The 16,350-nt window shown below is 47.8% G+C and overlaps 1 protein-coding gene across 1 annotated transcript in view; it reads left to right on the top strand.

The window, feature by feature from the left end:
* The first annotated feature begins 33 nt into the window (after positions 1-33).
* Positions 34-16,350, top strand: part of LOC143218633 (gustatory receptor for sugar taste 43a) — a 16,667-nt gene continuing 350 nt past the window's right edge. The window contains exons 1-14 of the mRNA XM_076443952.1: positions 34-4,359; positions 4,450-5,984; positions 7,991-8,979; positions 9,059-9,194; positions 9,270-9,405; positions 9,481-9,616; positions 9,692-9,827; positions 9,903-13,736; positions 13,817-14,012; positions 14,493-14,709; positions 14,798-15,140; positions 15,213-15,302; positions 15,863-16,122; positions 16,186-16,344. Of these exons, the coding sequence (XP_076300067.1) occupies positions 13,685-13,736; positions 13,817-14,012; positions 14,493-14,709; positions 14,798-15,140; positions 15,213-15,302; positions 15,863-16,122; positions 16,186-16,344 (1,317 nt within the window). The 5' untranslated portion in view covers positions 34-4,359; positions 4,450-5,984; positions 7,991-8,979; ... (3 more) ...; positions 9,692-9,827; positions 9,903-13,684. The remainder of the gene's footprint in view (positions 4,360-4,449; positions 5,985-7,990; positions 8,980-9,058; positions 9,195-9,269; positions 9,406-9,480; positions 9,617-9,691; positions 9,828-9,902; positions 13,737-13,816; positions 14,013-14,492; positions 14,710-14,797; positions 15,141-15,212; positions 15,303-15,862; positions 16,123-16,185; positions 16,345-16,350) is intronic.

The following is a 16,350-nucleotide window of genomic DNA, read 5'->3' as shown; positions in this document are numbered from 1 at the left end:
CGGGGAAAACGGTCTCTGGGAGGATGGCTCTGCGCCCCGGGCCCCGAGCATCGGTAGGGGCCCCACCGGTGCTCCTCTCGGGAGAAGGTGCACGGTACACGTGTGATGGGGATGGGGGTAGAGGACGTAACGCTTCGTTACGTCACACTCTCGCTGGCTGTGGATCGTGCGCCAACATCGACTACCAGCCGGATCACGAATGACGAGTCGGGCCCCTTCTCCGTGCAAGAAACGTGCCTAGAGCTTGCAATCCTCCTAGTCCATCTCGTCGTTAGTCCCTCGCAGAATCCTCGCGGTATCTTGTTCACCCAGATAGATCATATGCAATTGAAATTCTTCTTCCTAAAATGCACCTATCATCGTTTCCTTGTCAGCCTCCTCCTGGGACGCGTAAAAATTATACCTTCAGGATCTTTTCGAAGTCCTCGTAGTATCCCCTTCGTATTTAGGAATGAAATAAGGATAGGAACGATAATCGAGGATTACATGAGTTTACTCGGCGAATTCATACAATTTCGCTGTTGTTCTAGCGCCGCAGAATCGACCTCAGCTGAAGAATGTCGCCGAACGTCGTCTCATGCTTGTGCAACCGTGTGTTTCGTTGGCAAAAGGGGAGTCCGATTCGGCTGATCGTCTCCAGCGAGCGCAGCGATCCTCTAAAAGGAGCCGATGACTATCGGAGGAGACTCGTGGAGGAGGTCGAAGGAACGCGAGACTCTCTCGTAGGTGCAAATATCGTACCATCTAGGAACGGAGCCGAAGACAACTTTCGCCCTCCAAGGCTGAGAAGATTCCTGGTCGCCGGAGCCTCTCTGCCGTGCCAGCTATGGCGCATCTCCCATACCGCATCCAGCGTGATAGAGACCAGAGACACCGACGGCCATTGAAAAATAGAATGGGCCCCGTTAATTAACCGTTACGAGGAGCGTACCGCTGATGAAACCGCGACGCGAGACGATTCCGCTGGACGTCCAAGACCATCCTTAACGCTCGCTCACGGCCTTCTTGCGGAATCTCGCGGCCGATAATCTCATCCGGTGGGCCTGTTCCCGTTTGAAGACCCTCGGGAAAAACGTTCCGAGTCCATTCACGGGGACCGATGGATCAAGTAACGAGCGAGGTGTCGGCGACCGATACGACGCCTCGGGAATATTGTTTTCTCTCGAGGCTGTGCGAGGCGATGCGAGGCGATGCGAGGCGAGGGTCCGAGTAAAAGCGATTGCGCAATCCCGTCATCCGCTCGCATCTTCCCTCGCAAGGATGGAAATTGATTTGCTCGGGAGCTAAGCGAGAGATCCGAAGACGCATCGGACGCGTTCCGTGCTCGATGTGCTCTGCGCTCGGATTACATAAGAGAGAGCAACCGACGGTTGTAGTTTGCATCGCGTTGATGAGCGGATAATTCCGTTTTTCGCACGGAATTGCTCGAGCGCGCGCGGTGTCACAATAACGAGCGAGCTGGGCGAGCTAGCGAGTCGCGCGTGTAATTAAGACGCGCGACGTTCTCCGTGTGCCGCGTTCTGCGCGGTTAATTATATTCATAACGGCGTCGGCGTTGGCGCGACGTCACCGTCGGAAACGCGGAAACAAATTACGCTTATTATGCTCGCGTTTGCGACACCGCAGGACCGCACCGTCCCGAATTTCCGCGGGCTTTCGTCGACAATTTTCGCCGGCTCCGCGTTGGCCCGCAGGAGCACACCGGACGGGAACAACGTGCTCGGGACGATCGCCGTGTCGCATCGGTCAAGAGGCGAGACCAGACCAGTGCTCTGGCACTCATGGAAGACGATTCCTCTCGATGCCTTTGCCGCTCGCCTTTTGCTTTCACTTTCTCACGTGGAGAAGACGAGCGAAGAGCCTCCTCTCCCTCTCTCTCTCTCTCTCCCTCTCGCGGCCCCTCACCGTGAATGATCATACCGAGATTCCCGACGGAATCGTCCTCGTCACGAGCGAATTTATCGAGATCGTTGCATCTGCGGAGGTCTAAGTGTATAGGGTGTATAAAAGGTGATGGTCGTCGGTCCTACGGGTGAATCTACACCTCCGGATCGGTGGACATTTGTAAAAAACACTTGACGCAAATGAAGAGCAAACTATCGAGTATTTACGGCGCGGAATAGAGTCTAGAGCAGCTGGAAGCCCGGCGGGCCATCTCTGGCTCCGCCGAGAGCAATGAGACCACGCCCCCCCCCACGTTCTTCTCGAACGAAACCAGCTGATCCTTGAATTCCTAACTCGGGAAGCGATTACGAATGCAATCGACTGGAAAAGAAGCGAGAACAATGAAACGCGTGGCCGTATCGGAAGGCGGTGTCCCCGATCCTCGAACGCCTGGATGCTCTCCAACCTTCGATCGAAGACCACTGAGATCGCTGAAATCGCTGAAGACTCGAGTGAGTCCCTGTCCTTAACCTCATCGGCCAGCGACGTTGTTGGTAGTCCTCGGGGTGCGGAACGAGGGGTCGATATCAATAGAAATCGAGAGTGCGAACCCGGGGTCGAGTCAGAGGGGAGCGGAGACGTGGAACCGGCTTTCCGCTTGTATAATCGCCGACAGGCTTCCACGTTCCAGGTCGAGCGTCTCCACCATGTTAGTTTATGCAACATTGCTCGAGGATCCCCGCGGTACGCACCGTGCGATCGCTATGCCCGTGTCCCGTATCCTTTATCCCCTATCCTCTATCCCGTGCCATGCCGTGCGTGTTCATACTGTTCATCGGCCAGAGCGACGCGTCGCGTCGCTAGTGAAAGTTATGCCGGCGAGCGACCGAGAGCCGCTTCGCGCGGCATCCTCGCGCAATCGTCATTATTATTATTATCATTATTACACTACGAATTTTCCGAACTCGAATGGAACGAATAGAATGTCGGCGCTCGTGCTTCAGCGCGCAGTACACATCCAAGTAAAGAGTATATGTATAGGTAGCCAATCTGTTCTTGATTTAGTACGAATTTGGCAAGAAACTCTGTCGCCAAATACCGACTCATCTGTCTCCGCATTAGGCTCGGTATCTGCCGACAGGTTCCGGTCGACAGATCCTGCTCCAAGCGTGGTACGATTGCAGACATTCGGTCATGATCTGCTCGAGCAGATTTTGCTGACTGGGTAGTATCGATCGAAACGTGCCAGCAGCGCCTTATATCGACTTCGCGGCGGAACGTTGTCGATCGAAAATTTCCACGGATGGTTCTCCTAAGACGATCCTGGGAAGCAGGGACCCGCGGAGCATCCAGGTCGCGATTAAACGGAAACTCGCTCGGCGGAATATGCTCTCTCGGTGGTCCTCGTTCCGGCGCGGAGCGTTGGGAACCGTATCGATTGTTCAGGCCACGAACAATATTGGGAAACGCGATTGTTGCGTGTTGCCTGTTGCATGAACCGCGCGGCGCGTGTACCGGCAACGTATGTACAGAGAGCACAGGGTACAGAGTACCCGATGAAATGTGTTCGGGAGATCGAGTTAAATCGAGTTCGGGATCGAGATCGCTCCGCTTCCCATCCTCCTCTAATAGGTGATCACGCCATAGACATAGACCATTCTTCCCTCCCTCTACGATCCACGATCCTCCCCCTCCACTCTTCCAGAGATTTTGCTTCTGGTGTCGAGGAACCGTCTCTTACCCCCTTTCAACGTCTCGTCGCGTCGCTCTTGCTCGTTCGAGTCGCCGATTTCGTAAACGGTTCTCCGTACAGATGATCGAGATCGTATCACGATGCAGGGATCGTCCGTGACTTCGCTCTATCCTGTAGAAATATATCCCGAACGGATAATCGGTACAAACAAGATGCGAGCCGTCCAACCATCGCCATTTCCGATCGAACAGACTTATTTGATTCCTCCCTTTCCCGTAGCCGATGTTACGCGTTCAGTATAGTACAGCCAAAATGTTTAAATCACTTATATGTCTTTATAAATTCTTAATTTAATCGATGGATGGATTGGATTCAAGAGTTTCTTTGTCTTACAATATGTTAATTATATTATGTATTGAATACTACATTTGGAGAGTAAATGATGTTAAATTGATATACTTTACAGAACATTACATCGTCGGTATAGAAGAACGATTTATTCGGTCGACGGAGATCGTGTAATTTCAATCGAAAAATCAATTTTTGGCTCGGCTCTCTAGGAGGACGAGGGGCGAATGGATCCAGCTGACCGGGAAACGCATCCTTGTGCCAGATTCTCGTCCGCGACGACACATTTGTAGCACGGAACCGATCCAGCGATCTCTCGATCTCTCGGCTCCGGTGTTGCGACACCTGCTAACGCACCTGTGCCCGTGCCCGTGTGCCACTAGTCGCTGCTCTGACGTCTTATTCCTGTCGGAACGCGCGATGGTCTATCCCAGGTATGTTAAACTCGTTTATCAGCAAGAAATAGAATTAATTCAGGGGCAGAAATAAAAAAGAAGAATCACATTCATTCATTGACATTGCAGTTACACTGTACAGACTGTACAGTGGAGGGATCGGAAGGAAGAGTTCTGGTGGAAGAATGCCTGAGGGAAAGAGAAAAGATGTGGGAGATAACAAGAAATAGCAAAGAGAGGACGAAGTACCTGAATGACAAGGGATACAGTCAAGCGGGAATAGAAAAAGAAAGAAGGGAAGGAAAAGAAACCATGGCAATTATCGAGACCTAGAAGGAAAAGGATAGACAAATGCAGGGACAGTGGCAATACAATCAAATAATGGCATCTAAATTCTGTGATAGATATAATATGAAGCTAGGGTACCAAAGTATCTAGAGGAGAAAGGAGAAGGAGACAGTCAGAGCCTGATGGCGAGAGCAAGATGTGGAAATATGGAAGAAGGGAATAAATACTGGAGAAAGGAGGAAGAGAGAATGTGCGGGATATGTGAGAGACACCTGGGAAAACTAAAACACCTGGCAGAAGACTGTGAAGGGGTAGAAAGAATTAACATAAATATAGAAAAGATAGTACAGGAGAAAAGAGTGGGAGAAACAGTAGAATGGCTTAGGGGTATAGAGAAAAAAAGGAAAGGAATAATCAAAAGGAGAGAGAGGGAGGCAAGATTAGCGGGGGGACAGTGGGATCAGGGCCCGCTCTAGGGGGGGGGACAACCAGGGCATTTGCCCCGGGCGCCAAAATTTAGGGGCGCCATTTTGGCTTTGGCTGTAAGTGTGAGAAAAATATTGATGTTTTAAATATTCAATTAATAGAAAATTTCAGACTACCCTTGCCAGACAATTTTGCTAAAAAAAAAAAAAGGTAATTTTGTTCAGCGCTGTGCTTAGTGCTTAAAAAGGGGCGGCAATTTGTTTTTTTGCCCGGGGCGTCGTAACCGCTAGAGCGGGCCCTGGTGGGATAGATCAACGTAGACTATAGACAATAAGATAAGGCATTTGATGTGGCACGGGATAGGGATAGGGATGCGAGGAACAGATGGATGGATTATGGATGAATAGAGGGATGAATGACTTAGATATCTGTAATCCAAGTCCAATTTCTTGGTCGCGAGGCTGAAATAAATAAATACTACTACTACTGTACAGACTGTACAGTTCAGTGTATGCCTGGTCTATCCTATCGGGCGCCGATTGCGAAACGATCAAGGCGGTTTTAGGCTCTCTGCAGAATCTAGGTGATCTGGATCATCGAAAGCGCGGACGGACAGGATGAACGGATCGCGGTGAAGAAATCAGCGAATGGTTTTACATAAGTGACGCTCTGTCCGCATCTGACCGATTCCCACGAATCGTTCCCTAACGATCTAGCTTTTACGCGTGCGTTGCTCGGAGCGCGCTGATTTTTTCTCTCGATGGCGCAATGGCAGTCGCATCAGCACATGTACTCGAGGATACGAACGGGATTCGGTCCAAACGACGCATTACGAAGTAATCGCGACTCGATTCTGAAAGCAACCCAACTTCTACGAAAGGGAAAGAGAAGAGCGTTCACGTTCGAAGCTTGAAAACCGATCCGGAACAATTCGGAATGATTATATTCCAGTAAGTATTTTGAAACAGTAAAAACATTACAAGAATTTCGACATACCGTTATATTATTTTTAACCTATTAAGTATATTAGGAAAGAAAATGAGTTTCTATTTCTCTGCAGTTTGTTGCAACTGAGGTGTACAGAAAATTGTCATTTTGCATAAAGATTCGCTCTCTACTTATGACTGTTGTGACCCACGACCACGGGGCGCCTATTGCGTAAGCTCGCGTCTACAGGGGAAAGCACATTTGTTTAGAACCTGTTCCTGCACAATCGAAATATCGTCGTACGCCGTATTTCCTCGAACGCGCTTTCTTGTTTTGAACTTTGCCAACGAGGCAACCAACGAGGTTGTCGCTTTCGAAAAATGCCGGCGGCCGATCGACACCGCGAGTACATAGGAATAATATGTATCTATAATTCCGCTCGATGATCTCCGCGCAGCTGCGAAACAAACGCCTCCGGGATTTCTCACAACACGGCACGACTTCCGAGCCGGAAACGCCGCAATTTCGGCATCGTGTAACGCCGGTGTTCTCTCAATGTCCCCTACACAATGCCGTTCGTGTTTTCCTCGCGTGCGCAAGCCCCTTATCTGTCGGCCGCATCGTTTTGTATCCTTTTGCCCCGTTTCCAGCTTCGATCTCTCGAAATTGCTTTATTCCCACTGGCTAGACGAATATCATTCTGTGTACTATGTTCTACAACCTGAAACGACAAGGTGTGCAAAATGGATTTGACAATCGTTAACCCCTTGCCGTATTTTAACGATGAATTTTAGCGATGAAGATTTTAAACGAAGTCCAACAGATATGAATGTTACGCCTTGCTATTTAAACGAAATAAAATTTGTGATTCGCTTGTATTCAATAGACTGTGGATTTTACGCATTTATTACAAAAATGGGTAGGTCTAATTTAAAACAGTAAACAGATTAGAAGAATTTAAAAGTACCGTTTTATTATTTTCGACCTATTAAGCATATTTAGAAAGAAAATAAATTTCCATTTCACTCCAGTTTGTTGCAAATCCGATAGAAAATGTTCATTTCCCATAAAAATCCGCTGTCTATAGTATACTATAGTAAATAAATGTAGCAATTCTCCACGCTTCTCGTAAAAGTAGCCAAATATGTCCCTTTAGAGAAGTGCATTCCGAGCATTGTCTTACACTGGGCGTATAAACTATACACGAGCATTATGGGCATAAGAGAACGCTGAAATCTGCAGCGATTCGAAACTTTCGGCCGGTAGTGCGTACCTGGCAATTAATTCAGACATTAATTTCGTAGAAGAAGCCGCAGTCTATTGGCCAGCGAAGTGTCGAAGATGTACAAGAAATAGTCGATCGTGTTTCCCTCTCGTTTCCGCGTCGGAGATGCGCGACGAATCGGGCTTATCTTCGGTGAAAGCGTGCCGCATCCTCGTGCACGTCCTCCGCGGAGGATCGACCGCGATCCACGATCCACGATACGCGATCCATAGTCGAGCGTCTCGTCCTCCTCACGAGCCGGCGATTTATGGGGGCGCTGATCCGCGAAAGCAGCACGAACTGGAGCAGAGTTCTATCGACGCGTTACCGGTTACCGAGCATCGGATCGAATCGAATCGAATCGGACACAGAGATGACTCCCGTCGATAGCCTCGAGGAGAAACTCTTGATCTCGAACGGCCGGTGGATCAGCCCAGGAAAAACGTTCCGCTCCGTTTAGAAACGCCTGAAGCACAACCCTCCGCGATCGAGAATCGGCCGGTTTTCCTGGTGTATTGTTACCGGAGCGACGACTAATTAGCGGGGCCCCTCGCACCTGTACGTGGACCCGCCGCGAAAAATCTCTCACGAGAGTTGCGCACACGTTCGAGCCCGATTCCCGGCATCGTTTGTAACACGTTTTTACGCAATCCCGGCTCGCAATACGCTACGTGTGCTCCCTTTGCGTCGCTACTCGGGAACGGGACCATACGAACTAGGTTCCTGTTGGACTCTTACTTACTTTTGTCAACATTTCTTTTACAGCACCTACCAATTCTTCCGGCAAACGATCAAGCGGCTTACCGATCGCGCCTGCGATGCATTTGCGAGAGCGAGATCCTCTGGCAACAATCTCCTCGTTCTCAAGGCGAACGTGGAGAACTTGTTTCTTTCGCAAACTACCCTGTGACAAATGATAGCTGGACGATCCTATCCGTTCATGCGGCGACAATCCTGTCTAGCCTCGGGTGGAATCGTTGATTGCGCGAACGATCGAATTTCCATTAATGTAGGAAAAGGAACATTTTAACGGGAGATCCCGCTCGAGAAATGTCGGGAACGCAAAGGTCACCGAGAGACTGATTGGCCAAGTGCCGTTTGCTCAAAGGTCGCCGAAGCGACGAGCCCTTTCGGCCGAGCCGACGATTCGCGCCGCTAATTGCAAGCTGGACGAACGGATCGCAAGAGGAAAGAGGAGGTGAGAGGACACGGCTATCCGGAGGATGATCTGCGGTTGTTTCGAAACGGATTTACCTTGTTCGGAGATCGGGCTGCGTGTCCGCGCGTCCGCGAGGCTTTTCCTCGCGATCGTCGGTCACGCACCGGCTCTTAACGAACTTTCGTATCGGAACCTTGAGCGCACGACGCGCGGCGCAGCGCAGCCAGGAAGAAGCAACGGATCGAGAACCAATGCTGACGAAGTCGTACGTTTTTCGTGGGAGGCTGCCGGGGATCTCACACTGGGAGCACGATCATTTTGTTATGCTGCCAGGGTAATTGTTGGTAAACCGAGTCTCCGTTCTCCATCCCCCCGTAGCGTCTCGCGTAACCCGCGCGCCTTTTTTCGTGGTGCCTTCCGCCGTGCCGCGGATTCGAGACCAGGAAGCGGCCTGGTTGCGCAATGGGAAGCGCTTTCGAACCTGGGATCTTCGAGGCCAAGAGGACAGGATGGATGAGGGGTCATCAATACCCTGAAAATCCTTGGGCACGTCCTTCGAGGAACATCCCCTCCAAAAATAACACAAAGATATCTAGTAAGTAAGTAAGTAACTTGAAACAATTAAAAACATTATCCGATCGCTTTGCATGAAAGAATTTTGTCAACGATTCCAGAATGAAGAGGTCCATCCATTTTCAATTGCACCGAGGTCAAGAGGACAGGGAGGACGAGAGGTACTCAAATCCCTGAAAATCCTTGGGTACACCCTTCGAGAAACATCCCCTCCCAAATAACATAAAGGCATCTATTGTAAGTAGTGAACTTGGAACAATTGAGAAAATTATGTGATCGTTTTGCATGAAAGAATTTTGTCAACGATTCCAGAATGAAGAGCTTCATCCATTTTCAATTGCACCGAGGTCAAGAGGACAGGGAGGACGAGAGGTACTCAAATCCCTGGAAATCCTTGGGTACCTTCTTCGAGGAACATCCCCTTCCAAATAACATAAAGACATCTATTGTAAGTAGTCAACTTGGAACAATTGAGAAAATTATGTGATCGTTTTGCATGAAAGAATTTTGTCAACGATTCCAGAATGAAGAGGTCCATCCATTTTCAATTGCACCGAGGTCAAGAGGACAGGGAGGACGAGAGGTACTCAAATCCCTGAAAATCCTTGGGTACACCCTTCGAGAAACATCCCCTCCCAAATAACATAAAGACATCTATTGTAAGTAGTCAACTTGGAACAATTAAAAACATTATCCGATCGCTTTGCATGAAAGAATTTTGTCAACGATTCCAGAATGAAGAGGTCCATCCATTTTCAATTGCGCCGAGGTCAAGAGGACAGGGAGGACGAGAGGTACTCAAATCCCTGAAAATCCTTGGGTACACCCTTCGAGAAACATCCCCTCCCAAATAACATAAAGGCATCTATTGTAAGTAGTGAACTTGGAACAATTGAGAAAATTATGTGATCGTTTTGCATGAAAGAATTTTGTCAACGATTCCAGAATGAAGAGATCCATCCATTTTCAATTGCATCGTCCAAGGAGTAGCGATTCTGAATTCTGGACAATTCGGAGAACCTCGCGTTGCAAGCTTGTAAAGCCGAAGTTCGGCGTGACCGGTCGCAGCGTCGCGTCGCGTGGCCTTTGCGCTCCGAAAGGTGCATCCTGGGAGTGCTGGGTCGCATTCCAATAGACTCCGAAGCGAACTATTCGACCGTAGAATCCTCCGCGCGACTACTGGAACGTCGCGTCGAGAAATTCGTCGACGGAAGACGAAACGGCGAAACATTCGTTGCGCGCGACTTCGACTATTCCGCGAAGATCGAGGTCGTGTCTCAACGATCGAGTCACGATTTTGCCACCATTTTCATTATGGCATGGTATGCAAGAGAGACATGGTGTCTGTTTTCTCCGTCTTACTCGAACGGTTAGGATAATCCCGGTGTCGCATCCTGTTCGGATGATCCGATTGTCATAGTCGTCGGTATGGGTACGTGTACGTAGCTGGGAATCGCTTTAGGGTAGATCGAAGTGCCGTAATTTCGATCGTTGAGAAATGCGTGCTCCTAATTGAGCGTTTTAGCAGAGGAGTCTTGCACCGATTCCTCCTCGTTCGCTGGCTGGCTGACTCGTCTCGCGATCTCTCTTTTCAACGGAGAGAACGAAAAGTGGATTCTCCGCCTTGCATAATGTCCTCGCCTTCCGGCTCGAACACCTACGTTTATAAATAGCGATACCTCTGGGAAATCTCGCGAGCGAGAGAAGGAGACAGAAAGAATATGACATGGTTCGGCGACCATTCAACCGGGCCCCGAGGCTCCCGGGGCCGGAGAAAGCTGGGAAGGTCAGAGGTTTGCGGGCAGATTATTTTTCCACGATGGAATCTCGCTGAATCGCGCCGCGGCCCGGTTGCAATAACCGTAGCACCCTCGGTGAATCAATTACGCGATGCGATTATGGCGCTTGAACTTCTTACATTTCTATTATACATTCGTAGGTATGTATGTACGTTCCTGCGTTCACGCATCCCTACATTTCCTACTTTCCATTTTATCTTTCGCGTGATTCCTTCGCAGCCAAGGCAAATACCTGCACTCCTACTCTCGCAGGATGTTGTAGGATGTTCGGACATAAACTGAGCATGAAACGAACGTCCTATGGATGTACGGTACCATCCAGGCTAGGACCACCTCCGGACCTACAACAATCTAGGCCAGAAATCGGCAAGAAGTGCAGTTCAAGTGTTGCAGGCCTGAGGTGGCTCGAGAACTATGATCGTCATTGGGAGCGAGATACGCGGTCGGGAAAAGAAACCATAGCCCTCGAAAAACGACCGAAAGGAACACTTCTTGCTGACCTCTGACCTAGGACATTCGTCTTCACCCCCATTGCGGAACTTGGAATCCGCAGACTTAAAAATGACAGTGGAACGCGGAGTGGACATGATTGTAAATTATAATTATAAATAGTTGCGGCGCCGCACGTTATAAAAACCGCATATGCGATCATCAGTACATTATCAGTAACGGAAATGCGGTAAATATTGCATTGCGGCGCCGCAGCTACAATTCAAACAAATGTGCAGCGCCTAATTGAATCTATAGTATTTCAGACCGCGATTCCGATACCGCGCGGTCGTCGTACGTTAGAAAAACGGATGTGCGTAGCGGGCCTTACTGGCGACACTGAACGGGGTCTTGGAAACGCATTCGAATGGGACTCGGCGATGGCTGAATGTTTGTTCGATTCATTCAGTTGATCCTCGAGAGATGCATCGGCGTCGATGATCCTTGAGTGCACAACCTTTCGATGAAGTCAGCGAGCGTCGGAGGAGTTCCATCTAAATGCCAGAGGAGTAACATCACGACGAGCGCTGCTCATTGATCTTACATTGTTAGACACCCGGCCGTAACTCCTTCTCTTCTCTCTCTATCTCGCTTTGGCGAAATGGAAATGCTCTCGCAAGGAAAAAAGCCAAGGATGCCGCTTCAGATTTTTATTCCACGAGCTCGCCGTTGCGGTCGACGTAATTACACGGCCTCCGCGCCGTCTTCATCCTTATTAAAAATCTACATTTCTTCGCGGCGGCGGTGCGCTCGGTTTTTATTTATCTTTTTGCGGGAAAGTGCGCACGAGCGAAACTTTCTGGCTGTATCGTTCAGTCGCGTGAATACAATTTAATTAAGGTTTTCACCTTCGAAATGGCGATCAATGCTGTCGAGCATTAGAACTGGTATTACGGGATAAATTATAGCAGAGAAATTAATGTTCCCTTTTCTACTAAGGATCTCGATAAGAAGGATTGAATTTGGTCATTACTTGTAGATTGTATTTATTCTATAATTATTGCAGAATATTTGTTGTTTCAGAATTATTATTTTATAAGTTTATAAATATTCGGGGCAGAGAATTTCCGGAGTTTCGCGGTTCCCGGTATAGAACCTACATCATCTAACAGAGCTTTTGGTAAACTCCTTGAATGAGCCAAAATTTTGCACATGGGTTCATTCATTTGCGTTAAAAACATGTTTCCTAAAGCGATTTTTAGCGACTCAAAAAAAAATTTCCTACCATTCTAGCGCCGACCAGATACCTCGATCTGGGTCGGTAAATTTGACTAATAGTTTCCGCGTTTTCGCCGTAAGAGGCACTACTATCACTCCGAACAATGATCGGGATTTATCACTTTTTCAAAATGATTTCGAATTTTTTTAGCAATCTTACACGGGTTCAGCATGAAAATTCATTTCAACGAACGAAAATGAAAAACTTTCAATAGGAAAACGGTTTAAAATCGACTCGAGGTCGTCCATTAAAATTCTTATTATTACAGTAGTAATAATATAAAAATTATTGTAATATGTGTGTGTCCAAAATCATATCAGAGGACAGAGTATCTGCATAATCTAAATCTACGTAATTGCTGTACAATTATTTGTTATTTTCTCAAAGTTCAGAGAAGTATAAAGGCCTTCTCACAAAAGGGTAAATGAAATATTTACAATGTCGCGCGTATACATGTATAGAACATGCATATTCTTATTAAAGACAAATTGGAAGAATATGCCACAAAATTGCATCGTACAAAATATCAGCGAGGTTTCAACCCCGAAGGACACGTGTGTCGCGCGAATTAACTTCATTACGCCGAGGATAGAATAGCAAACAATGATGACACAGAATAGAACGATCGATCAACATAATAATATATGCGCACATCCCTTCGGACGAAAATTACCATTCTTTTTTCTCTTACTACCAGGTGAATCTGATCGTGACCTACACCCATGATAAATGCGCTATGAGTGGATTATCATGACATTTCAGTCTTCCTCATTACTTCTCGCCTCGATCAATCCATCTCTGTAAACCAAAACTACCTTGTTGATTCACGACGGTAGTTTTCGACGATTAAGTTCGGTTCCTTTCGAAATGCCACGGACACAGACGTATGCGTTTAATATGCATCGAATGATCGTGAAAAACTGCCATCGAGAACGATGAGCTTGATGCACGCACCCGACCTAAGCTAGTATTGTTTTTCAAGAAGATAAACAACAACGTGTCGGAAGCTCAGCAATCGATGATAATTATCTATCGACGATCTGACAAGGACGAATGTATTTATCTTGTCAGTCGAGAGTAGCATTTGTTATACCAATGAAAACTAGGTGTACGAGTGCGACTACGAGCGCAACATAGTCTTCACCTTTGTTTGTTCGCGTAGTCGAACGTAGGGTCTTATTTCTTCAAGAACATCCTGGAAGAGAAGTGAGACGATCAGGATGCACGTTCGATGGAACGAGATCGACGGGCGGAACGCGACGAGCAGAACGAGTAACGTTTTCCGCTCTCTCTCTCTCTCTCTCTTGCTTTATCCTCGTCAAAACAATACAATTTGTTTCAAATGGTTTCAGAGAAGCGAGCAGTCTGGAGTAAAGAGACCAAACCGAATAGAAGAAGAGACGAACCTGGCACGCAAAGTGATCTCTGCCAAGCAATCTCACCGATCTATTATCTGGGCAAAGTGTGCGGTTTGATCCCCGTTAGATTCGTTGTCCGCGCATCCGGAAGATATCATGCGCACTTAAGTATCCTCGATCTCGTTTACAGGTAACAGTAGTAAAAATTTCAAGCTTCCGCTACTTGGCCTCCTAGAAGTTAGCCCCCCTACTTGTTGAATTAAGTAATTTCAACAGTTGTGCTAAGTTTGTGCTACTTCGTGCTCGAATATTCAAACTATTGGATTGGCAAGAAAGTAATTTCGGTATTTTAAGGTGAAATAAAACTCTTCTGGTAGCTTCATAATTCCGCGCTCATAAAACTTCTGGTCCTTGTCGGCATAAAACTGATCTAAGTGTGATTTCAGGTCATCATCATTAGTAAAAGTTCATTGCTTGTATTTTAAAATAGCAAAATTACTTTTTTGCCAACCCAATAGTTTTAATATTCGAGCACGATGTAGCACAAACTTAGCACAATCCAGCACAACTGTTGTAATTATTTAATTCAATAAGTGGGGGGCTAAGTTCTAGGAGACCGCTATTCGCGACGAGCGTTTCAAGAATAACACGGCAATCCTTTCTTTTGTAGCTCGGGTGTGTTAGCGTTCCTCCTGGGTATAGAGATATGGGGTCTGTGGCGAGACTTGAAAGACGGATGGGGACACAGCACCAGGCTGAAGTCTCAAACAGCGGTGATAGCGACGTGCAGCGACGTCTTCGGCGTGATAAGCCTCACGGTGGTCTGCATCGCTGGCTCGCCGTTCCGTTGGAAATATCTGGAAGCCGCAATCAACAAATTAGTAGAGGTCAGAATGCGCTCGACCATTTTGGTCGTCGTCACCCAAAATGAATACCGATCGTGCATTCTTCAAATGAACACCTGATCGTGCGCAGGTAGACGAGAGACAAGGGGAAACCGCTGAAAGAAAGACACGGATGTATACCATCTATTTAACAGTCTGCAGCTTGACTTACCTGTGGTTCAGCTCGATCGTTGATTTTTCCGCGTGGACCCGGCAAACCAATGCGAGTAAACAGTTGCCCGACAAGGGCCCGATCAATTACGCGCCCCTGTATCTCATGTACACGGTAATTATCTCGACGGAGCTTCAATACAGCGTCGCCACGTACAACTTGAGCCAGAGATTCGTCAGACTGAACAACAGTCTCAGAAATCTACTGGACAGCAGTGTTTTATCGTCCGTTGCCTTCTCATTAGGAAATCCTGCCGAGACAGGTAAGAACAACACCATAATTTTCGTTGTCCTAAAGCGAAACAAAACTTTAAACAATCGCCGTTTGAAAGCAGCAGTGGGGAATGTTCACGACAGAGGATTGAACACCGTGTCGCGTAGACAGTTAGAGTTGGGCAACCATCGAATCCTGAAACAATCAACTGGTGAGACAGAACGTACAGTAATCCACGAAAGTAATTCCTACTGCAATTGCAATTACATTCTTCGACTAGTAGGGTGGATAAAAAAGTCACACTATCCGTAGAGAAGAAAGTCACACTATGCGAGGGAAGACTATATCCTGAATTAAGGGGTTAACTAGGATTGTAAGGATGCGGGATGCTCCTTCTCATCTCTCGATAATGCTTGCGATGGGGTTTTTCAGTAGTCAAAAGCGCTAGATGAAAGATCAATCTAGGCCGCAATCGCCCTCAAAAGTCATATTTTTACGTTTAGGAGGCGTAATTGGCACTACTCGGCAGCATGTAGCTGTCGCAGCTTTATACTTCCGAACAATGCAAATTATAGGCCTCGTATACGTAAAAATAGGACTTTTGACTACTGAAAAACCCCATCGCAAGCATTATCGAGAAATGAGAAGGCGTATCGCACACCCTTTCAATCCTGGAAACGAGAGTCTACCCCCTTAAAGGGCGTTCGAATACTTTCGTGGGCCACTGTAATTCGAGTTGGTGTGCATTCTCTGTCTCGTCCTTCATTGCAGAGACCAGCATATCCGAATTGGTACTGGTACACTCGACGCTCTGCGACACAGTGTGCCTGATCAACAGTGCGTTCGGCGTGATGATACTGGCGGTGACAACGAGTTGCCTGCTACACCTTGTGATCGCACCGTACTTTCTAATTCTACAAGCAGCCGAGGAACACGAGTGGATATTTCTAGCGGTGCAGGGCATGTGGTGTATCTTCCATGTGGCTAGGATGCTGATAATCGTTCAGCCGAGCTACTGGACCGTGGCCGAGGTGGGCAACCAGCGAAAAATAAGCAGGTAAGGTCTTGGATAACCCTTCAAGGTTTTCTTGCAGGGGAAGAAGACCGCGGCGCTTGTTAGCCAGTTACTGTCCTCCAGTTTCGATGCGAACGCGCGCCACCAGTTGGAGGTATTCTCTCTTCAGCTGTTGCATCGACCTCTCGAGTTTTCCGTCTGCGGGCTCTTCTACTTGGACAGAACGTTGATAACATCGGTAAGA

Source organism: Lasioglossum baleicum, chromosome 20, assembly GCF_051020765.1.
Source record: "Lasioglossum baleicum chromosome 20, iyLasBale1, whole genome shotgun sequence".
Taxonomy (NCBI): Eukaryota; Metazoa; Arthropoda; class Insecta; order Hymenoptera; family Halictidae; genus Lasioglossum; species Lasioglossum baleicum.
Note: the sequence above shows the minus strand (reverse complement) of the source record. Positions and strands in the feature narration are given on the sequence as shown.